General features: G+C 45.9%; 1 protein-coding gene across 1 annotated transcript in view; it reads left to right on the plus strand.

Annotated features, from left to right (window-relative positions):
• The window catches only part of Itih5 (inter-alpha-trypsin inhibitor heavy chain 5), an 85,784-nt gene extending 74,180 nt beyond the window's left edge, over window positions 1-11,604 (plus strand). Inside the window, exons 12-14 of the mRNA XM_046442363.2 lie at window positions 800-916; window positions 2,844-3,221; window positions 4,759-11,604. Coding sequence (XP_046298319.1) covers window positions 800-916; window positions 2,844-3,221; window positions 4,759-5,063 — 800 coding nt within the window. The 3' untranslated portion in view covers window positions 5,064-11,604. The remainder of the gene's footprint in view (window positions 1-799; window positions 917-2,843; window positions 3,222-4,758) is intronic.
• Window positions 11,605-24,328: the final 12,724 nt, after the last annotated feature.

Consider the following 24,328-nt stretch of genomic DNA (forward strand, 5'->3'; position numbering starts at 1 on the left):
CACAGGCTCTTCATCTTTGGCAGAGGTGAAAAGGGGGAGAAATGGACAAGGGACGGGGGCCAGCTGAACTTCATCTGTGGACAAAAATTTGAGAGCAGTAAAGTCAGTGTGACCTATGAGAGTGATTTCTGCCCTCATCGCTGTCACTGCCGAACCTAGTGCTTCACCTGTCACTGCCCGTAAATTGGGCTTGGCTTCTCAGGACCTGCCCGCTAGGATCGCAGACAGCTGGCACTGGGAATGTTTGTGAGACAGACTGGGGCTTCCTGGGAGAAGCGCTAAGAAACTCTTGCCATAGATAAGAAGAGGCTGCATTCTTAGACTCAATATCTTTATTTATTTATTTATTTATTTTTATGTGGTGCTGAGGATCAAACCCAGTGCCTTACACATGCAAGGTAAGTGCTCTACCACTGAGCCACAACCCAGCCCCGAGGCTGCATTCTTCAGGTGGGCAGTGAGAGGAAACCCACCCAGGATGTTGGGGACTGCACCTCTCCTCCCCGTCACACCCCTCCTCCTCTTAGGCCTGGCTCTATACACTTAACTGAGGCCTGGTGCAAGAAGTACTGGATTTGGACTTAGGAGGCCTGAAGTCCGTATTTACTTTATGTGGGCTCACTGGGAGACTTTGGAGAGTCACTTCTCTCCCTTGTTTAGAAATTGAGAAAACTGTTCTTCCACCATTGTCCTAAGGAGCAAAGAAATGATGGGTGAGAAAATAGAGAGGAGTATTTACACACGGAAGACAGCCAATAAATGTCTGCCTTTCTCTCTCCTTTTTCTCCCGTCCTGGCAGTGGATGGTGACCCCCATTTTGTGGTGGACTTCCCCCTGAGCAAACTCACCGTCTGCTTCAACATCGATGGGCAGCCTGGGGACATCCTCCGGCTGGTCTCTGATCACGTGCACTCTGGTGAGCTCTGCCCTCCCTCCCTCGTGGCATCAAGGCAAGGAGGGGCCTGGGAGGGGCTGCACACCCCCCTCCCCCCGTTCTTGGGACACATGGAAGAGGCTCAGTGGGTGCCACTGATGAATGAAGGGCAGTGGACATTGTTCTTGGACTTGGAGTCAGAGACCGGGACATTCAGACCCACTCTAATGACTTCGGTGTTGTGTGGCCTTGGACTGCAGTTGTCTCCCTTGTAAAATAGAGATTGTGATACTCTGCTGGTCCCACAGGGCGATTATGAAATGGATTAAATTAAATAATGGACATAATTTGGCTTCATAAATGCTTAAGAAACTCATGAAGTTATTATTGTCTTTTCATTGAGAAGCTGTGATGGTGGAAAAGCCAGAGGCCCAAACTCATCGATCTCAGTTCCTTGGTGACGTAGATGAGAAGCCCAGAGGTTAACCACACAGTCCTGTGTGCTGTGAGCACAGATGTAAAGAGACCTCTGGACCCCATGGGCTGGGGAGAAGGACTGGGTAAAAGAGGTTGGCACAGAAAAAAACTTTTGGAGTTCAGTGCCTGTAGCAATGCTTGGGGACAACTATATAGACAGCCACACAGCATGGCTTTGTGAGGACAAGCTTGGGAGTGGACCTTTCTGGTATTTGTGAGTGCTGAGAAAATAAGAGTTGTGGAAGGTCAGTCTACATAGGTCCCAGGTGGTAGGTATGTTGAGATTAAGGAAAGTTTGACCCTGGGTCTCCTTTATCACATTGTTCTTTTGAGGGTCTTTCTAGTCTTAGAGCTATATTTTCTAATGTTTCTCATCTAAAAGGGTGCAGGAATAAGATAGGGGCCTAACTGCAGCCCTTCCTGGAAGTATCCCCTCTCTTTGGAGCTATTCCATGGTTTCTGTGTTCTGCCCAAGATGGGAACTCAGCCTGGAAGTGCTTGGAGCATGGCTGTGCTCTGGCAGGGATTCTATCTCTCCAATCCTCACCCCCCCACACACACACACACCACACTCCTTGTCCCAGGGAAGACCCTTTTTCTCCTTGAATACCTAAGAAGTTACAGTCAAGATTTACTGGGGAGATGATCCCAAAGTAGAGAACACAAGAGTTAATTATATACCAATCTTTTGTTATTGAAAATTGCCTCTTGGCATAAGGGCAAAGCCCTCGTAGCACACATCACTTAATTCACTGCTGCAAGCATCTCCTGTGCACTTGCGAGTGTCTGTTATTCAGCCTGACAGCACGGAGCCCTGGGAGCTGGCTGCCAGCCTTACTAAGTCCAGAAACGCTTGTGTTCTTAGTGGCACAGGAAAACAACAACAACAACAACAAAAAAAAAAAAAAAAACACAGGAGTTATATTTGATGGCAGTTGACAGCTTATACATATGCTTCCTTTTGCGATCCTTACAAAACTTTAGTTTGCGATTATATCTTCCCGATTTTACATGATGAAGGAATTGAGGCTTAACTTTTTCCAATGACTTATTTAAGGATGAACACCTCGGACATGGACAAACTTGAGTTTTGGGATTGAAAAACATTCTAGCATCAGTGGTCTCTGAATTAGGATCTATGGCTACTGGTAGATACAAAATATTTATCAGGACCACTGAATCTTTCTCTTCTATACCCAGGCTGAAATGAAAGCACACAAACATTCAGTCCCCTTCTGTGATCTTGATCCCAGCCTCAATCTTCTTCCCTTGTTTCAAGAATGTGGTCAGACCATGGGGCAGAAAGCTCAAACATGGCTACCAGTGATCCCGCACCCATTCACTCATTCAGCCATCACTGAGCAGCTTCTATTACTGAGTCATTCCTGCTAGAGAAACAAAGATCAGGAAGGAGGAAGGAAATTCTGACCAGAGGCCTTTGGGGGTTGGGGATTGTGTTTCTAACCATTGTTCTCTTCCCCTGGGCTTCAAGGTGTGACAGTGAATGGAGAGTTAATCGGGGCCCCCGCCCCACCTAGTGGTCACAAGAAGCAGCGCACCTACTTCCGCACCATCACCATCCTCATCAACAAGCCGGAGAGATCATACCTGGAGATCACACCCAACAGGGTCATCCTGGATGGTGGCGACAGGCTGGTCCTTCCCTGCAACCAGAGCGTAGTGGTGGGGAGCCGGGGGCTGGAGGTGTCTGTGTCTGCCAACGCTAACGTCACTGTCACCATCCAGGGCACTATTGCTTTTGTCATCCTCATTCACCTCTACAAAAACCCAGCGCCCTTCCAGAGAAACCACCTTGGCTTCTACATCTCCAACAGCAGGGGCCTTTCTAGCAACTGCCACGGTCTCTTAGGTAGGCAGCTGCTCATCTTCACGCTGGGCTTGGAGCATGGAATTAGATTCTCAAAGAGAAGCCCCTACTCCCAATCTCTTCAGCTTGATTGAGGAATCCAATAGCAAATGTGGTCCTTATGTACATAGCTGTTCCTTGGCATCCACCAGGGACTGGTTCCAGGATTCCCTGAGATACCAAAATCTGAGGATGCTCAAGTCCCTCAAATAGCCTAGTAAGCCAGTGGAAGTGGTACACACCTGTAATCCCAGCCACTCAGGAGGCTAAGGCAGGGAGGATCGAAAGTTCAAGGTCAGCCTGGGCAGCTCTGTAAGAAACTGTCTCCAAAAAAACAAACAAACAAAAAAATCAAAAGGACTGGGGATATAGTTCAATAGTATTCCTAGTACAGTAATAAATAAATAAATAAAATGGCATAGTACTTGTGTAAAACCTACACCCATCCTCTCATGTGCTTTACATCGTCTCTAAATTATATTATACCTCATAGGATGCAGTGTGAATAGCCGGTATTCTGAATTGTGTAAGGACTAATAACAAGGAAAAAAGTATCTATATGTTCAATAGAGATGCATTTTTTTTCCTGAATGTTTGATCCACAGTTGATTGAATCCAAAGATGTGCAATCCATAGATATGGAGTGCTGAGTATGTGTATATGAAAATTGGATTTTGGGCCTCCTGATGACTTTCTGGAATAGGAGTGGCTGTTACAAACCAGCTCTCACTAGTCTCTGGGAGAGCAAAGCAGTGGAGGATAATCATCTTAGGCTGTTTCCTTGTTCCTCTGCAAGGAGACACAGAAAAAGGGCAGCCCACTACCCTCCCGGCATGAAAGTGTTTTGCATTTCATAGGAGTCATCCACACTGATGCTGTGAGCAGCGGGCAGGACCCTCTGGCCAACGTCCTTCAACGTGTAATTTCATGTGGGCTCCTGGCCCAAAAATGAAGGTCGAGCCATTGCCAGGGCTCTGTTTAGAAAGCAGGATTTCCTGGCACTTGAGTTGGACGCATTTTGCCGTGCCTGGCTGCCAAACATGCTCCCCGTCTCACAGATGCAGATCTGTGTCCCATTGGCCTCAGCAGTACCCTCGCCTGACCTGGAGAATTCTGAGGACAAGTGTCAGGAGTGAGCTGACTACTTTCCATATCCCACCCAGGTGCACCCACCACGTCTTGTTCAAATGGGGACCTATAACAGGGAAGGAAGAGGGAAGACCTGACCCTTTGCCCAAAGCCCTCTTCTTGTCCTCACCGTTCAACCAGAGAGTGTTTGTCCCCATTTGTTGTTTAGGTGACGACGTCTCAATGTTAGCAACCAGGCAGCTTCCAGAAGTGTCCATCACTACAAGTAGCAGCTTAGCTCTTTATTCTTCATTTTAGGGACCATGTGTGAATGCAGTCCACCTAGGGACTGGTAGTCCTGTTAACCCATCTCATTGACTTAGACCTATTGCACCTGTTGTCTGCATTCAGCATGCATTGATGCTTTTATTTATTTATTTATCTACTATCTATTTATTTTTTGTCTTCTCAGGTCAGTTCCTGAACCAGGATGCCAAACTCACACAGGAGCCTGCAGGGCACAGCAAGAATCTTACCAATTCTCCACTCCCGCCAGCAGGAGGGACTTCTGAGACCATCCTAAAGGTGAAAGGGCACCGAGTCCCAGTGGTGTGGAAACAAAGGAAGATTTACAACGGGGAGGAGCAGATAGACTGCTGGTTTGCCAGGAACAATGCCGCCAAACTGATTGATGGGGAGTATAAAGATTACCTGGCATCTCATCCGTTTGACACAGAGATGACATTGGGATCCGAAACCAGCAGCCTTAATTCATAAGAGCACGTGAAACGGAAGTGACTTTGGGGGCCGCAGTGGGGCAACTCTTCTTGTTGCTTGTGCACACCTGGTTCTTGCAGTGAGCTGCGCTCCAGAGCCTAACCCTGCTGGGGTGGAGCTCTGGTGTCTGCTTGGGCAAGGGGCTGGGGCAGGAAGCTCTAGAGAAAATATTGTTTCTTTCTCCTTCCTCTCTCCCTTGCCCCCGCCCCCATCTACAGTAGAGGAAAATGGTAGTGCCAAGGAGAGAAAGGTCATATTTAAGAGCAAGAAAGTTTGTATCATATACCATCTGTCTCTCCCATCTTGTAGCCTACCAAACAGTAACCTTTTCTGATGATGCGAGGTTGCTTGAAAGGGTTTTCTCTGTAGAAACAGCCAAGTGCAGGCCCTCTGCTTTTTGCCTTATATTCATGCATAGAAATCTCTTCCCTGCCCCCACCCATTGACCCTGGGCCACAGGCCATACAGACAAAACACACATTGGATCATTTAAACAATTAAATCTTTTTTTAGGAGAGGATTTTCCTCTGCTGTGGAATCTTACTCATTAAAATTAATTTCATTTTTAAATTTTTAAAAACAAATTTAAAAATATTTTTTTAAATGTAGAAACATGTACATCCCAGATACCAATCTCTTTCCTTTTAAAGAGCTTTATAAACCACTTGTTTTTGCTGGTGAATATTGGTGCAATTTATTCCAATAAGCTGAGTGCTTTTGATAAACAGGAAAACCCCACGTGGATAGTGTTTATTGGGCCGTCTTGGTGCTGGGGAGTTGGCCAGTTGAAAGGCAAATTGTTAGCTTGGAACTCTTCAGTCTCTGTCAGGATTTCTGGGCCATTTTTGACTTCACCGTCCAGGAGCTGAGGGAGGGCTCTGGCATGGCGCTGGCCTGTAAGGTAGACCTGGCTCAGAGGGAGCCCGGGTGTAGGAAGAATCAGCTTGCATGTTGTCAGTAGGAAAGGCACACATGTCAGAAAACCTAATGGACTTCCCACTTCTTAGATGGGCAAAAGCCAGGAAACCAGCATGAGCAGGGAGCGTTGGTTCCAGAACTTGGGCAAACCTGATCCCCTAAGGAAAGTGTTAAAATCAGAGGGGCTACAAAAAAAAAGGCATTTCCTTCCGAATGCCCTTCGTAAAGCCTGGCCATATCACCAAGGGGAACGAGGTGTGATGGGCAGAGAGCCTCTGTGCTCCTCTTTGTAGCACTTCTCATTCTGCTGGGCTTGGTCTTCTCAGAGTCACTGGTTGGAAGCAGATGGACACAGTGGGCAGTTGAGCCAAACAGCAGAGAAAGACAGACTGTGGTCAGGGAAACAGCATATTTTGATGTGGGACAGAGTGAAAGGTTTTGTACGCGCTCACGTGGGGTTTCCTCCGTCCGGCCTGGTGCCAGGGCAGCCTCTGCATGAAACGGGAAGGCATGCGCAGCACCTGAGAGACCACCGAGCGGAGAAAATTGTTTATCGTATTTACCTTCCTGTGGGAAACATCCGTGCAGTGAAATGACATCCTCATGCTCCCATCAGAGGCTGGATTCGGAAGCCAGTTAGCGCCAGGTGATGGTACCGTCCCTCTCAGGGCCTCCTTCTGTCTGCACTTACCCACCCACCTGACCACGGCCTGTCAGCTGTGTTATTTATCTGGCTCCCATCTTACCAAACTCAGCTGTCTGCTTTCCTGCCACATAGGAAAACATATGACAGATGTTTCCATATTTTAAAGCTCAGAAAAAGAGGAGGGACACAAGCCAGGGCTGACCAGTGCCGTCCTGGTCAGATTCCCTGGACCTTCCATTATATAAATCCCAGCTGAGCAGACAACACTAATGCCAAGAGGCCCAGGCCCCTATGCTGCACGTGGGGCGATGGTCTGTTGTTCCAGGTGTTGGCCTCACACTGGAGAGAGAAGGATGTCATTAGGCAAGCCCGGTCACTACTACAGCAGAGAAACATATTCCAATGAGAAACTCAGCAGTAACTGTCCAGCTCAGACCAAAAAAAAAAAAAAATTACTGTATCAAAGAGGAGCTTTTAAAGTTATGTTTTTACTTTAGACAAACACCAGTCCTGTTTCTCTGCTTTAGTTGTAGATCATTCTTTATTTGCAGAAGGTATTTATCATTGAATTTTCTGTTGGAGCTGGAAATTCATATCTGTGAGTACAAAACCCCACACCAGTATAATATGTAGGACTTTTTAATTTGGTTGGAAAATGTGCTTTTTTTAAAAAATTAGCCACATGTATTATAAATGACAAGCTCTTTAAAGCAAATGCAGAGAAAAAGAGGAATTCTCTTGTCAGACAGAGAAACTAAGGCAGGGTGCAGTTGAGTGATTTTGCTAAAAGGCTTAGAGCAGGGGGAGGCTGAACTGCCTGAATCCATTTTGTTAGCTTTGACATTTTTTCACCATCTGGTCAATCATTTATTTTCCTTCTGCTTTTTTTTTTAAAAAAAAATACTGGAAGGTTATTAAATGAGTAATTGAATGGAACTGAGAAAAATGTTGAAGTTAGAGGAGATAAATCTCCCTGTTATCGTAATAGCTCATGTTAATGAGTCATAATGGATCTTGAGCAAGTCCACATCTCTGGGTTCCAACCTCCTCCCTCCTCTAACAGAGGCCTCTGAATGGGTCATCTTTAGGGGTCTACTAATTTAAAGTTTCATATCCCCCAAATAAAACGGGCTGAGCATTCCCTGTCTGCCATGCCTGGTGCCTTATCTTCCTCTGTCTGACTTGGGTGTGATTTTCCCCTGCAGGCTAGAGGGTGAGGTGTTTGGGAGGACAGACCAGCACAACACTCCATCAGAGCTGGCCAGCTGTGAGGGAGGATGCTGAGGACTGAGGATGCAGGGGACTTGGGGAGAACTCCTCTTTGGTCCCATATCAGGAGGAACATAAAATATTTACTTGAATCGTGCCTTTATAGGTGGATTAGGAACAGGATTCTCTATATTTTGGCCTAACTGACTGCTGTGGAACAAATTCCTGTGTTCTTCCAAAATTTGTATGTTAAAGCCTAAGTTCTCAATGTGATAGTGCTTGGAGGTGGGCTCTTTCAGAAGTGATTAGGTCCTGAGGACAGAGCCCTCAGGGATGGGATTAAGGCTCTTCTAAGAAGAGACAAGAGAGATCATCTCTCTTGCTTCTGCCATGTAAGAGTAGAATGTTTGTAGGCCAGGAAGCTAACCCTCACCAGACACCAAATCTGCTGACACCTTGATCTTGGCCTTCCCAGCCTCCAGACCTGTGAGAAATAAACGCTTGTCGTTGAAGCCACCCAGTCCGTGGTAATCTTGTTATAGCAGCCTAGGCTGAGGAAGACAATCATTATGCATTCTTTTTCCTTTCTCTGAACTACCCAGAATGTACCCAAACAATGCTACTATTAAAATTTGAAAGACTCTTAGAACCATAAGAACACCATCTAGCTAAAATAAACAGCAAATAAAATAACACAACTAAGCAAATACTTAGAAATTCAATTTTAAATATTTATTTTAGCAACCCGTTTTCAGTTATAAGGAGGATACAAGATAGTTCACATTTCAAGAAACATTTTTTCTTAAACAAAAATTTGTAAAAAATAAATGATGTCTAAAAATAAGTAATGAGGTGTTTGTTTTTTGAGGGAAAATAGGATCAGGACTAGGGAGAATAAAGCAATGATCCTAACAGTGCTGCTTGTATGTAGGTCTTTCTGAATTGCAGTCATGAGCTGCATAATGATGTTTTGGTCAACAATGGATGGCAAGTTAGGACAGTAGTCCCATAAGAGTTTAATGGAGCTGAGAATTTTCTGCCGTCTATTATTTTTTGCTGTACCCTTTAGATGTGTTTATATGCATAAATACTTTGCAATTTATTTGCTTACAGGATTCAGTACAGTAACATGCTGTTCATGCTGGTAACCTAGGAGCATGGGATATACCACAGAGTAGGTGCATAATAAACTATGCCATCTAGGCTTGTGTGACTGTACTTCATGATACTCTCAGAGTAGCCTGTGACACATTTCTCAGAATGTATCCCTGTCATTAAGCAATGCATGACTGTATGTAAAATGATATGAGCATGGATTAGTGACATTGGAAGAACAATGTTAAAGTAACACATTATTGTACAGTAAGACACAGCAAATTTATGGTGGCCATTCCTGTGCTCTTATAAAACTGTGACTTAGGGGTATCTTAACCACCCTACTCCCCACCCCCAGTGCACTACTGTGTGAGGACACCAGCACCCCAAACTCTCTATCACCTTCTCACTGGGTCACTCATTTGTGCACCCTTTGCCCACCATCTCAGCTGATGCTTCTTCCATTTGGCTTGGACCTTGCCAACCTAGGTACCATTTCTAGCTTTTTCTGACGTCTTACCTCCAGTTCTGAGCACTCCTGTCACATCTTGATTAGATTCTATTTGAGCTATGATAAATTCTGAATAAAAACGGTACCTGACTTAAACCAAAACAACCCTGAGACACAAGGGAGACATCACTGCAGACTGCGTTAAATAGAAAACAAGCCAACAATCCATTATCAAGGACTTCAAGTCAACCTGTTTGGGCTTCAGCTTCTTTAGCTTCTTATAGTTATGGAGGAGATAACTTCTAAGATCCTCTGATCTTTATCTTTTGCCTTCAGATGAAAAAAACTTCCTCAACCGCCACAAGATAAGTTAGGAAAGTATTCATTCAGTAACCCCAGAGAATTTGCAGTTCCAGTGTACCAGGCCCAGGGATCCAGAGAACAAAGTTCCTGCCTTCACAGAGATCACAGAACGGAGAACGAGTGCAAAGGTTTAATGAATACTGCAGGAGAACTTTGCCGAGAGCTGTTACCTGAGCATAGTAGAGGGACAACTCGGGAAGGTAAGAGGGAGGTCAGGAAACTATTCCAGGGACAGAGCTTTGAGCTAAGCTGCCAGGAAGGAGAGTATATAAAAAAGCAACCCCATAGGACTTGTTTTCTATAATGGTAGGCAACTGGGAGCACCTTCCAAATGGAAGCAAGCTCCTCACTGCATGCATTCAGGTGCAAATAGAGCTGTTGATTGAATGGTTTCTGGGAACTCACACTATAGAAAATGCTTGGTGGAATACTAGGTTCCTGACTCCCTGCACCCCGTCCCCATGCATGGATCTCCAACCATGTCCACATCATCTGTTTCCTTTACTCCCACTCCTGGGATGCAGAAAGCATCCAGGGAAGGTCCCATGACTCTACCATGGGTCCACGTAGTCAACAGGGCTCCTGCTGGCATTGATTTTTCTGTAAGTATATTGACCTTAGTGGCCCTTCTTATTTCCAGCTTTGGCTCTTACAAGACCCTGCAGCTTTCCGTAGCACCTCTGCCTCCAATGCTGACGAGAAAACTGAGGAAGGACCCAGCACCCCCTCATTTACTATCCCTTATCAAAGGGCTTCTCTCTTCCCATGGCTTCCTCATCTTGGTACCTCCCTTCATTCTAGAGGTGACCACCCTCCTGTGTTCTGGGTCCCTTCCCTTCTCAATTCCTCTAGGTGGTTGCCTCAGCCATTCTCTCCAGACTCTTGTTCCCCACCAGGTCCCTCTCTCCCAATTTCAAATGCAAGTGGACTATCTATCCCTTCTCCAAAATGCTTGAGACCAGAAGGGTTTCCGATTTCTGAGTTGTTTTGGATTTCTGCATATTGGCATAGACTTTACCATCATGTCAGCGTTTGACAAGTTTCTGATTTTGGAGCATTTCAGGTTTTGGATTTTCTGATCAAGGATGCTCAACCTGCACCATTCCAAAATAGTTTCATTCTACCCTGAAATGATTATCCCTTGATTGGGCTCCCTTACAGCTTCTATCTTGTTTCATATTTCTGTGTCAACTTTGGTGGATGGTACTTGACACCTCTTTTTTCTTACCTCCTAGTCCATTGCTTCAATCTCAGATTCGGCGTCTGCCTTCATGGTGTTCGGGAACCATACCTTAGACATCCTGTTACCATTCCCTGCTTCCGAAGTTAACGGCAGTACCTTCAGCATGACTCTGGTGGCCTCTTCCCCCTTTTTTGAAAAGCTGGATCCTTTTGCTTCTTTTATGTAAATCTTTTCTAGCCTCATTTGATGAATCTCTTTCCTCCTACCAATCTGTGGATTACCCTGAGGTTCTTCCATGGTCCCTGGATCTGGAGTGTCCTTCAGAGTCTCTTGTGGAAAGCATGAGTCCCAATGCAGAAGTTCAGAGGTGGGGCTTAGGCAGTGATTGGACGATGCGGGCTGTGACCTGTTCAGTGCGCTTCAGACTGATCCATTCAGAACTGAATGGACTACTGGGAGGTGGGACCCATTTGGAAGAAATAGGTCACTACAGCCATACCCTAGAAAGGTTTCTCTTCTCCCCAGCCACTTCCATGAGTGCTCCCCGCCCCACTCGCTACTTCCTGGTCAACAAATGCTGAGCAACCCACAAGCCTTTCCACCATGATGTCTCACCTCAGACCCAGAGCAATGGACCCCAGTGATCATGAGCCAAAATAAATTTTTCCTCCTCTGAGTTGTTCTTTGTCAGTTATTTTGGTCACAGGAATGAGAAGCAAACTAACACAGCCCCCTACACTCTCTCTTTGAGTGACCTCATGCACTTCATGGTTCCCACAGGTGGCTCTGCATACATAGATGGCTCCCATATATAAATCTGCAGTGTGAACTTCTCTTCTGACTTCTCTTCCCTTTAGTTATTCTGCAGCTAAACTAAATTTCATCTTCAAAGTGTCTACATTCATCATATGGGTGGGTATTTGGGGATTGAAGATCTAGAAGAAAAGGAAGGAAAAATTCCAGCCCCATCTTTGTTATTTTTTTAAAGGCATGATTTTTATTGATTTTAATAATTTCATCTTTGCTATTTTTGATGTTGCAAATAAAGGTTGAAATATATGTGCTAGGTGAATTTCACAGAGATCACAGAATGTGGAAAGGAAGCAAACGCCAAATTAATTTTTATTGACACAGCGTTCTTCCTGAAATTTCTTGGTTAATCATATTATTTTCTCAAAACAACAGCTGTGTTTGTGCAAGAAAAGATCCAATATTCTGATGGCTCACTGGGAATTTCTGGTTATATAAGTTGAAAATCACATGTGTGAAGTTTATTTACATGCCCATTACATGACTTCATTGAACTATGAGTGTAAAATTTGTTGTAAATACATTTCAGTATGCTTTTAAAAATAAATTTTATTTGAAATACATAAGAGCAATGTATAAAATACAATACTCCAGATACTTGAGTGTGAATGATGGTCTGAATGCTACACAAATATACATTTGTCTTGTTAAATTTCCGTTTGGAATTTTGCCTCACTTTTCTATGATCTTTCAGCCATGAAGTTAGCATGAGTTCTATAAATGTTAAAAAAACAAGAGATCACACAGTGCTCAAGTCCAGCTTCTATTCCAAAGGCCATATGGAAAGTTACAGAGGAAACCAGCTTTCCACTGGAGGGCAAAAACAGTGAGTCAGTTCAAAAGTGAAGTGTATTTGATTGTGAAGAAGGTTCGTGCCCAGGAATATTCTAGAAACTGAAAGTTCTAGAACTTGTAGGTAACTACTTATCCTTTCAATCTCTTCATGTGCATGCTTGGAAAACTAAAGTAGAATACTTGGAGAACATGTTATGAAGAAAACATAGGATAAACTTTGTACTTTTATTGAATGACAGTTTTCTAAATTGTTCATGAAATTTGCCCATCAGAGAGAAAAAACGCTTCAAAATATATGCATGTACTTATTCTTGCATTTAAGAATAATGTTTAGTGAGCACCAAGTACGTATAAGGCTATAGCATCCCTCCCCTGCAGCCCTGGAGATAATGTTTTATGTAATTAGTACAAAACAAAACAAAACAAAAAAAAAATAGACAGCAGTCTATCTTACAGACATTCAGAGAAAACAGGGGGCTAAAAAGAGGGTTCTATAGGGGTTTAAAGGTAAAGATTGTTTTCAACCTGGAATAAAAGAAGAGCTGGCATTTGATTTAGATCTTACAGGACTGGTCAGGTTCAGAGGGGGAAGAAGATGTCTGGGAGCATTTCATGTAACAACTGATTTATTCTTCATAAAACACTATAAGTAAGAGGGAAATACATAGTTTAGAAGTAAAATTTTGGGGAAATTTTATCACTGCTGTTGCCACAGAATCAGTCTTGGGGGGCGGGCTGCCTGGCTGCAATGCTCTTCCTCCTTTTAGGACTCTGGGATGCTGTGGACAAACAAAACAGCTTCTACTGTGATTCCATGAGCTGCTGGGCCATGAGACCGGGGACCACCTGTATCCAGCAAATGCATCACAGGCCTGAGAGGATAAGAAAGATGGCAGGGGTCTTGCTTATGCCTCCCAGTGACAGTGATTTCAAAATCGTATTGTGTTTTTCCATCTAAAAGCAGTGTCCATTGTACAGAACTGTCCTGCTGCCATTGCCACTGGTCAGGGTGGCAGTGGACAGGGAGTTCTGATTCATGGACATGATTCCAAGCTTCCTTTGCAATCAAATCACTGTTAGAAGGATGTGGGGAGAGAGCCAGACTGGGGGTTAGATTCATAGAAACAGAAAGAGAACTCATATGCATATTGAGTGGCTCTTAAATGTCACTTGTCTTCTTGGGAACACATGATTAATGAGCCAGTTTGAGCTGGCAGAGAGCATCCTGCTAAGGTGGAAGCAGCAAGAACTTCCTTTTTCTGTCAGACTCCAGCTGCAGCAATGGGGAGACACCCAGTCAGCAAGTCCCAGGAGTTTTGCAGGGAGTAAGAAAGGAAAGAGGTGAACATGGACTTGAGATGGGGGCCCCAGGCAAATGAGAGCATGAGTTTCTAATAACTGGAGGGAGGGGAAACAGGGAGGGGGTGGCAAAGAATACCACAACCAAAGGTAAAATACTTGGAAAAAAAAAGTTTCCTGTGTCATTGCCCAGTGTCCTTGAATGCCCTTGCTCACCAAAGCTCACTATGATGAATGATACAAAGTCAAAGTGGAAACCCACATTTAGGAAAGATAGCCAGTTCCTGAGGATCTGCTGGAAAGTCCCTGAGCTTGGTTTCCTGTGCAGGTGGGTGGGCTCTCTGTCCCTCCCTTCATACCCCTGGGCTAGGAGACCCTTCCAGTCCAATCCTTTAGTCTGGTTGGCTCATTCGTGTGCAGCATGTCTGGCTATTTCCACTCCTGGCACCTCAGTCCTGGAGTTTGGAGGCAAATGACAAGGGCGATGGAGTAAGAAGCTCTTTACTGGTCAGTAGGGAGCAGGAGCTCAAAGGGACTTTGAAAGATCACCAGGTGATTCTTAATGCCTTTCTGCCTGGTGCACTTGGATCAGGTGATGAAAAATTAAATCGCGGGACTTTCTCATAGAAGAAAAGGAGAAGACGAGGAGGAGAAAAGAAAAGAAGAAGAAGTAGAAGCTAAATGAAGGTCATTAGCCATGAGATCTCTCAGTAAAGTCATCCCCAGCAGAAAGTTCTTTGCCGCTGTATTCTGGGGGCATTCCAAGCCCACCATGCCCCTGCACTGGAGAGTCCCTGAATGATCCCTCTGGAGAATCCCTGAATGATCTCACTATCCAGTTGACTCCCAATCGCTGGGTCCTTTCAGCAAACAGAGTGTAATTCTAGGCACCTCCCTTGATTGTTTTGCTTTTGGTCTTCTCTCCCTTACAGCCCTTCAATCCCCCGCCTGCACTTCAACATTTAGACCAAGGCAGTTCCCAAGATCTTTCTGTGAGGTCAGGGCGAGGAGAGCCTATTCTTTCTTACTTACAGGGTCACGGTGGGGCTTCACACCCGGTGACCTGCGGGTGACCACACAGTGAGTGCAAAGCAGGGCCTGGGTCACCCCTCCCAGCTCGCTTGGGTCGGTTCCTCCCCAGGCAAACGCCTTGGCGCCCCTCTTGGGCCGGAGCCTGCTAGGATTACAGCTGAATGCACTGGTTAGAAAGGAAGAAAGAAAATCCCGCAAGTTAAGTAGAGTCAATTCCTGTCCCCACACGGTGGGTCCCGGGCGGCTGTCGCTGCCCCGCTTGCTGGCGAAGAAAGGAGCTTATTATGTGCGGGCGGAGAGGGGGGCCGGGAGGTGTTAAGCAGAGAAAACGGGTTGAAATTCGAGTCCGGGCGATGCTGGCAGCCCGGCGCCTGCTGTTAGACAGTCCGATGAACCCTGATAAACCCAGAGGCGCTTTCCCGCACCCCCGTGCAGCCCGGAAACTTTAGCACCGGGTGTAGAGGGGAGGGCGCCTGAGGAGGGTGCCGGCAGAGGGGAGAGAGCTGAGCTCTGGACCCCAGGCCGTGCCCTGGCTCCTGGTTCTGGTGACAATGACACAGGGTCTGCACTGGAGGGTGCAGGGCTCCCGAAGGCCCTGAGGATGGAGCCACTTAAGGGCGCGATCTGGACAAGGACCCCTTTCTGGGACATTGTCAGCTGCACCATCCTCCCAGAGCAGCTGGAGAGGACCCAGGCAGGCTCACACATACCCCCATATCCCCTTGCAGTCGGGGACCCTGGGACAACCACCCTTCTCAGTAGCATTCAGACTTCTGTGGTTCATTTCAGGCCACGGTGTCCCCTGCCCAAAGATATGAAGGTAGGTAATGCCACCCAACCACATGTTTAATTAAGGAAGGTTAAAGCAGTATCCTGAAGAGTGTCCTGAAGAGAGACGTACAACCATGTTCGTAGCAGCATTATTCCAACAACCAAAGGTGGAAGTAGCCCAAAGTCCACGGAGGGACGAATGGATGAATCAAATGTGGTATATACATGCAGCCTCAGGGAGGAGGGACACTGATACACAACAGGGTGGACCTGGGGGGTTGGGGTGGGGGCTTTAGGCTAAGTGAAATGAGCCAGTCTCAGAAAGACCCATATGGTAGACTCCACTTATATGAGGTACCAGGGTAGCAACAGACACAGGAAAGGGAGTGGTGGTTGAGGGATTGTGAGGAGGAAGAGGGAAACTCAGGGGAGGACAGACTTCAGTGTTTCAAGAGGAAAAGGTTCTGGAGATCTGTTGCATGGCTACACTGAAGATCCTTAATTGTCACTGAAGTGTGTGCTGGAAAATGGCTTAGCTATTACATTATGTGGTTTTTACCAAGCAAAAAAAGTGTGTTTGGGTGGGTGGTGGGGGGAGTAACCACAGGGGACAATAAAACTTGAAAAAATTGCACAATGAAAGAAAATTACAGATAAAACTCATGGACATTGAGGCAAAATTTTTAGATAGTTTTAACAGAATCTAACTAAATTAAAAGAATAACATACAAAAATTAGTTAAAATGGTAAATTTTATGTTACATATATTTTACCCCACAATTTAAAAAAAAAAAAAAAAATCCTCTACCCTCTAACCAAAATCTTTAAGGGCTGATCAGGACCCAGAGTGAAGAGGGTAAGCTGGGTGGCAGGGGCCAAACCAGTGACCACAGGTGACCTTACAGCCTGGGAAGTCCCAGTCAGGACTGCCAGAACTGTCCAGACCCTTCCTTCCATCAGTGGGATGGCAGATTGGGGAGTCCCCAGAGCTTCACATGCTACTGGGATGTTGGTGACTCATGGTTTGGCTTGACACAGGATGGAGACCAACTGCTTAGGCCATCTGTGAGCAAAAGGAGACTCTAAGTTCCTTAGAGCCTTAAACAGAGGAAAATGTTATAGACAAAGTTCCTTGGAGGGGTAGGGGACAAAATAAAAATGCAGAAATGGAGCACAGAGAAAAGACGCTTTTGCAATTCTAAAAGGAAATGTTCACTGCTCTCCAGGGCAGGCAGGGGAGCTCCTCTCCTTCTCATCCTTATAGGCTATGCTCCTTATGAAATGCTCACATGCAGCAGCTGCCCCCATCCTTCTTAAGTCACTCAACTGTTGGCACAGAAGCCATATCGCATCATGTTTCAAATTTCCACTTTTCTGACCCCGTCTGAGGGGCACAACTGGCTTGGCCCACTGGGGTGAAAGCATAGTTTCCATGTGTTTGTATTGATGTGAACAAGACACGGTGTCCCTGGGACCTCTTCTTACCGTCTACAACCCAGAACACTGTGACCAATCTCTTGTACAGCAAGGTGAAAAACTTTTAATGATTGGTATTTGTCATAATTCAAAATAATCAAAACGAACCACTGTTCAGATCATTGTTCTAATCATTTTCATTTTTTTTTCTTTTTTCCAAGCTAGGAGGGTTCTGGATCGAAATGGGTCTGTGAAATGAGAATCACAAGATACCACTGTTTCCCAAGTTGCTTCTAAAGTAATACTAAAAATGCTTTTGGCTTTCCATTCTAATATGTCAACTACTAACTATTGAAAAGGACTTTGGTTTCATTTGTGAGGAATCAACAAGAGATAATGTGTGTGAAAGTGTTTTGTTCCTTGTTTGGAAGAAATGGCATCAATGTCAGCATCCTACCTGAGCATTATATGAAGTAGTTGTCCCCAGAAATGGAGGGGGAGGACAACCAATTCTGAAATGCTTCTTCTCTCCCACTAGAGGCTGGGCTGATAGCTCTCCGTTTTCAGTTACAAACAAAACACAGTTTGTATCTGACAGCAAAATAATACATATTCATTGTTAAAGAAAATAAAACCTTGGAAAATACAGACGATCACAAAGAATTGATTTCTTTTTAATTTGATCTCTCTATCTTTCTCTTTGAAAAAAAAGAAAATTTTCAATAGAGACCTATTTCCAGAAGATTACCTATCAGAAATAGAACACCCCACTTTACCATTTGAGTAAGACATGCCAGTAAACATCAAGAAATGGATTCTCAGAAGTGAGATTGTGGGCTGGGGATGGAGTTCATGGCTTGCCTAGCATGCAGAGGCCCTGGGTTTGATCTCCAAGGCCAGGAAAAGGAAAGGAAGGAAGGAAGGATGGAAGGAAGGGAGGAAGGAAGGAGAGGAGGGAGGGAGAAAGCCAGTTTGATTAATTCAGGACATTAGCCAAAATTGAGAAAAATAATTTGATCCCAAGAGTCCAGTAATATTTAATTTTCTGTTTATCACAAAAAGTTGGATCCTGTTCTCCACTGTGAACTTCTGACTGACCCTCAGGAGAGACAATATGGCTTCCGGTTGACAAGATGTTTCAATGAGCAATAAAGGACCAGCATCCTAATCCTACCTGGGCAATACCCCACCCTATGGCCTGGAAAGGTAATTTAACACCTCAAAAGCATCCTCATCTGCAAACTGGAGTTGCTCATAACTATGCCATGTTGAGGAGAAAAATCAATGAGCTAATCTAAGAGAGAAATTGGTGCTGTATCTAGCATATACTAAGTACTCAAAAAAAAATAAAAAAAACAAGAAAAGAAAAAAGATGCCTTTTCAATGCATGTCCTAGAAGCTGAATTTGTGTCAACTACCCCTTGAGTGATCACTAAAGCCTTGGGGTAATTCAGATACTGGTGCTAACTTACTTTTCTGAAAAATGTGGCATACTGAAAGCTCAATTCTGGATGCTCTTTTTTTTTCCTTTTACCGCCCCCCCCCCTCCATTAACCTACCTCAGGCTATCAGACTCTTGGGACACCAGAGCAGTGTGACTCCTGGGTATGTGAAGGGAACCTCAGCAGGTTTCCATCTTTCTGCTGTGTTAGACAGGAAGTGCCATATGCCAAGAAGAGTGAGGATGTGCCTCTTGTAAGGTTGGGAATGAATTTTTCCCTACTGCACTGAGCTCTTCGAAAGATACTTTATTCCCACGCTTTGTTCCAAATGATATTGCTGTCAGCAGGAGAAAGCAAGATCCGGTGATAAGACTAGATAGACCTTCAGTCAGCCGATCCGCAAAGAAGGAACCAATCTAGCCTAACACTTGCTTTAACTGAAGGAAGTGGCTAGGAAGCAGAGCATGGAGAGGTGAACTGCACCCCTGCACCCTGCATCTAACCTGGGACCCCCCTGACCTTACACCTTTTAGCTATATAAAGGAAGACACTGAGCTTTGTCTTAGTTTTGATCTATAGCTGGAGCTTCTGTGAAACCCATAATTCTTTCTCTTATGGGGTGCTGAGACTTCCTGGTTAACTTTGTTGTATGGGTATAAATCAATCTCTTGATTCCTAAATCCATGTAATTCATGGCATACTCAAAGGACAGCATTTTAGGCAACCAACCATAGAAAGGAAGCATGCATCTAGGAGCTAGGAAGTTTGAACTCGTGTCTTGTCCACCAAAGCTAGAAATCCTTCAAGCAGGCTCCATACTACAGGGTCCACAAGGTTTTCTCCACTCAGGGAGGAGAATACTACTGTGGAAATAAGTGTTTTATGAGTCCTGACTACAAGTTGGTTATTACTAAAGATCTGGTCCCATTAGTTAAGAGGGGAGGAAATGCATTTTTTAGCAATCTGGACCTGGCATCTAAAATTTAATATTCTGTCACTGAGGGCCGACATGTTGGCTGTCACTCATCTATGAACATGGGTCCACTAGAAAGCAGGAAGCTTAATTTCAGGAATTTTTATTGTTTGAGTGATCATCTCACCCACCCCTTTACTCTTTAGAAAGGGAAAGTGAAGCCCAGAGAAGTGAATTAACTCAAGCTTATCACCCAGCTTATTAGGGTAGCACTTGAACACAGGGCTCCTGACTCCTAGACTGGGTTCATCTAATTTTGGAAAGTAGTACTTATTACTTGGGCAAATATGCCTTCCTCATCATTACTGAACCTCTTCCATCTCACCCTGGGCTCCATATTCAAGCACCCATTAGACAGAATCATACCTAGCAAAATGGACACTCTGTGTACTGATGGTGGAGGGAATATTGGTGCCGTCTAGTCTGAATGTGTGTGTACTCCTTACTTATGTCCTGGCTCAAGGAACGCAGTCTCCAGGTATCCTCAAGATGTAGGCCAAAGGCTCATGTAGGGATGTAGTCAGAGTGGGAACAGCTCAAGTAACTAATCATAGAGGCCTGGGGACTTTAATTATGGCTCATGCATAGATAGGTAGTATCTGATTATGTGAGATTATTTACCAATATGGGAAAATGTTCATATATTCTGGTTGGAAAAGAAATGATACAAAAATAATAGAAGACTAGAAGAAATGTGCCAAAATACTAATAGTGATTACCTCCTGCTGCTAGGGTTATAGATGACTTTTCTTTTCTTTTTTTAATATATTCAGCAATATCCAAAGTATCTACAGTCAACTCACATTATTCTTATGAGTGGAGATACATACACATACCACACACACACACACACACACACACACACACATATCTTCTGTAATAAATGATTGTACCTCTTTTGTACCCAGACATACAACTTTATGCATAGTGACTCAGCCTAAGGGACCATGTTTCAGGTTGGTCAATGCTCTAGTCTTCCTGATAGTCTTCTTGGTTGATGACTAGTAGACTGTCCTCCTCTTATCTGCTCTGAAGATTATCACTACTTTTTCTCTTCTGTTTACATTTCCTCTTGATCAAGTTATCCATTACTCAGAACATGATGGAGTCAAGAAGGTAATAAGACTTGTAGATTATTATTATTATATACAGAAAATGATCTTGATAAAACCCTGAACTGGATGGTGAAAGGCAGTAAAGCATGTTTTCTATCCTAAAGTCATGGTAAGGGCAGGAGGTACAAAAGGGGGATTTTGCTGGGTGTGTCTCTAGGCTCTAACATATTGCCAGGCCTATTTCCAAGTCCCCAATCACTTGTTCCTGGTCAAGTGATGATGGATCTCTGCTGAAGGAAGAGCCCAGGAGCTAGAGAAGGTAAGGACATCACATGGGGAGAAATGTTTATGATGAGGACTACTTGTGAATAGTGGGGACGAAGGCAGGTAAAGAGCATGAACCAAAATTATCTCAATATTCTGAGAAGCTGAGGGATCATTCCATTTCCTATAATTGACGCATGTGGGGTTTAAATACAGATTATTTTCCATTTCCTGTCCTTTGTCTGAACCAAGCCAACGACAGCCCCTAGCCTTGTAGTCTAAACTTCCCTTCATGCCTCTTTTATTTGGAGGCCGAGTCTGAAGGACAGGAAGTGTCAGGACAACATTCAGAGTCATTCGTTCTCATATTATTCACAGAAAACTGGGACAGACGTATAACCCAAAGAGAATACTGTGAAGAAAGAAGCAAAGGAAAGCTCCCGTGTGGATGTGTGAGGGGTACCCTTCATGGGCTCTACCTGTGGATGTGTCCAGTGGTTCTCTTTTAGCCTGAAGGATATATTAGTTTATTGCTTCAAGGGTTTGTTGAAGAAAATCAAATCCTTGAGAGAACTGGTCTTTGCAAAGGGATTCTTTTGCCCCCACCCATGAGCTTCTGAGAGAGCTCCAAGCCCACTTTCCTGCCCTGGTCCATGTGCCTGGCTGTGTCCTCCATTTTGTTCTCAGAAACCCCTTTCAGTGCACACACAGGAACAGGGAGGGGCATGCTACCCATCTCTAGGGTCAGCTGCAGCTGAGGGTCTAGGATGTAATCCAACAAATCTCCTAACTCAGTGAGGAACGGGGACAATCATCACTCAACAGAATCAATCCAGGGCTCTTGGTCCTCAACAGCTGGTAGTCTCTCCCTGTGGACTTCAAATCCTCTTGTCAGGAAACATGAGTTTTAAGCATAGAGCTCAAAATTAAGAATGGTGGATGAAGGAATGGTGCTTTGGAGACAGTTAATGAAATGCAATAGAGGGAAATCCTCAAATTTTCACAGTAATGAAACTACAGAGGTAAATCTTGAAGTCTACAAAATCCTCCTAACCACCAGGGAGCTCTGGTGAGGTCTGCTTTTCTGTTCTAATACGTGTTTAGCAAAAATGGCTTCACAATGAACAATATGAATTGGCTTATGTTTCCCAATAGGGCAAGAGAAACAGTTCAAACGTCAATGCCAGGTTAAAACCACGAAAACCGTGCTTGCATTGCCAGAGCTGGCCAGATCCAGGCCTTCTCCTGGCTCTAGACCTCACCACCCTCTGAACATCAACCTACCAAATTGGCAGAAATGTTCTTGCTGTGATGGAGCCCGGGATAAGCAGAACAAGGCCAGTGGACATCTTCTCAAGCCCTGACTAATTGAGCTTGTAGTCACCCAACAGGAGTCACTGGTGAATACCCACTCTGTGGCCACCCACAGGAGTTATAATCCGTTGTTCAGTGAAACTGTCTAGAGAGTCAAAGCCCAACTTATCCTTGAGACACCCCTGCTTCTGGGCTTTGGAATTTGAGCCGTCAGTAGCATCTCATACTGAGCACAGTCCCTTCTGAAGGTCCACGACACATAGTGAGGTTGGGAACGACGCTAGAAAGCCAGCCGTGGTCTGACACTGTATACTACTTCCTCTAATGTGCTGCTTGGATTGTGATTAATTTTCCTTCCTCAGAGAATAAGAATACTCCAGTATGGTGATGTCCCAGGAAGCACTTTCTCTAAGAAGTCTCCATTACTGCCTCAGAAGTTGATTCAAATGACTTTCTCGGGGAGGAGGGAAGATGGCGGCGAGGGGAGTGCATTACCCCCGTGTGCTGCTTCACTGTGTGGGAGTATGACAAGTCAGGACGGCTAAAGGATATCTTGTTAGGAATTTCCAGCAATAGTGGGGTGCGCCGGAACCTGGAGGAAGGATTTCCATCGCATGAGGATCGGCTACGGGGACTCAAACGCGAGAGGTTTGTCGCACGGAGGGTAAAACTGCTTATTCAGCAAATCGCCCCGCGGCTAGAGTCTGCAAGGCGCGCTGGGATAGAGACGCAGGGTTACAGCGCTGCAGTTTCTGCCAGACGCGCAAGCACCGCACTCAGGGCTGAATTCTGGGTTCGAGACGGGGAAGGAAGCGGTCCATCTCGGTTCTCCACACCGGTCAGACCACAGAGGAGGCCAGCAGCCACCATGTTGGTAAACTGACGTCACCACACCTGTTTTTGACTGACCGCAGCTCATTCAGCCATAGAACAGGTAATTTCAGGCTGCAATTCGCCTGCGGCTTGCAGACAGATTGCTAGGGTTCAGCGCCTGGGGGCTTCTTAAAATCTGATCTTATCGGAGTGAACACGGAGCGCGGGGCGGCCAAGTCCCGGCTCCCGGAACCGTCCCGGAACCGCCCTGGCTCCGGGCTGCGGAGCCTGCGGAGGCTGCTTCTTGGACCCTGCTAATATCAGAGCAAACACGAAACACCAAGAAGCCGAATTCCAGCTCCCGGAACTGAGCCCGCGGGGACTGCTTCTTGGAGCTTACACTTATAGGAGCTTACACCGAGCACAGAGCGGCCGAGTTCCGGCTCCCGGAACCGTCCCGGAACCGCCCTGGCTCAGGGCTGCGGAGCCCGCGGAGGCTGCTTCTTGGACCCTGCTACTATCAGAGCATACACCAAACACTAAGCGGCCGAATTCCGGCTCCCGGAACTGAGCCCGCGGGGGCTGCTTCTTGGAGCCTACACTTATAGGAGCTTACACCGAGCACGGAGCGGCCGAGTTCCGGCTCCCGGAACTTCCCTGGACCGGGGCTAGGAGCCCGCGGAAACTGTGTCTCGGTCCGGGTCCTGCTGAGGGCAGGTCAGGACTCACCCATTGCTTGGGTTGCCTGGCAAGGGGAACGAAATGCTGCCATTCGCATAGGATACCAACATGGCAGAGATCTGATGTCAGCAGAAAGCGGTGGAGGAGAGATCTTCATCAATACCAGCGGTGACATAAGCAGTTGGTCTCCTGGTAAGGGGGGTGAGGCTCAGTCACCCGAGTCTCCTCAATTTGTCCTCGAGCCGGAGGGAAGGAGCCGGGCCGCCGCCAGCCCCCGGAGCAGGCCCAGCGGCTCGCCAGCGTGGTGACCGCGTGACCCCAATTGGAGAGGGGGCGGAGCGGAGCCGCCACCCACACCCGCCAGGTGGGCAGACCCACGACCCAGTAGTACATGGGCGTGGTAGGAGGGGCAGGGCAGAGCCGCCCTTCGCGCTTGCAAGGTAAACAGACCTGTGACAGCCTGGCGGGTCAGGCCCAGTGGCCTGCCAGTGTGGTACACACGTCACCCCAACTCGAGTAGGGGCAGAGCAGATCCTTATCCCATGCCCGGATCAGGCCCTGCCGGTGTGGTGGTCACGTGACCCCAATTGGAGTGGGGGTGGAGCGGAACCGCCACCCGTGCCCGCAGGGTGAGCAGACCAGTGATCAACCTGCAGATCAGGCCCAGGGGTCCGCAGGCGTGGTAGGAGGGGCAGGGCAGATCCGCCGCCAGCGCCTTCAAGGTAGGCAGACCTA

The sequence above is a fragment of the Marmota monax genome, unplaced genomic scaffold (genome assembly GCF_021218885.2).
Source record: "Marmota monax isolate L192 unplaced genomic scaffold, Marmota_monax_Labrador192_F-V1.1 WCK01_AAM20220418_F8-fsc00072, whole genome shotgun sequence".
In the NCBI taxonomy this organism is placed as follows: Eukaryota; Metazoa; Chordata; class Mammalia; order Rodentia; family Sciuridae; genus Marmota; species Marmota monax.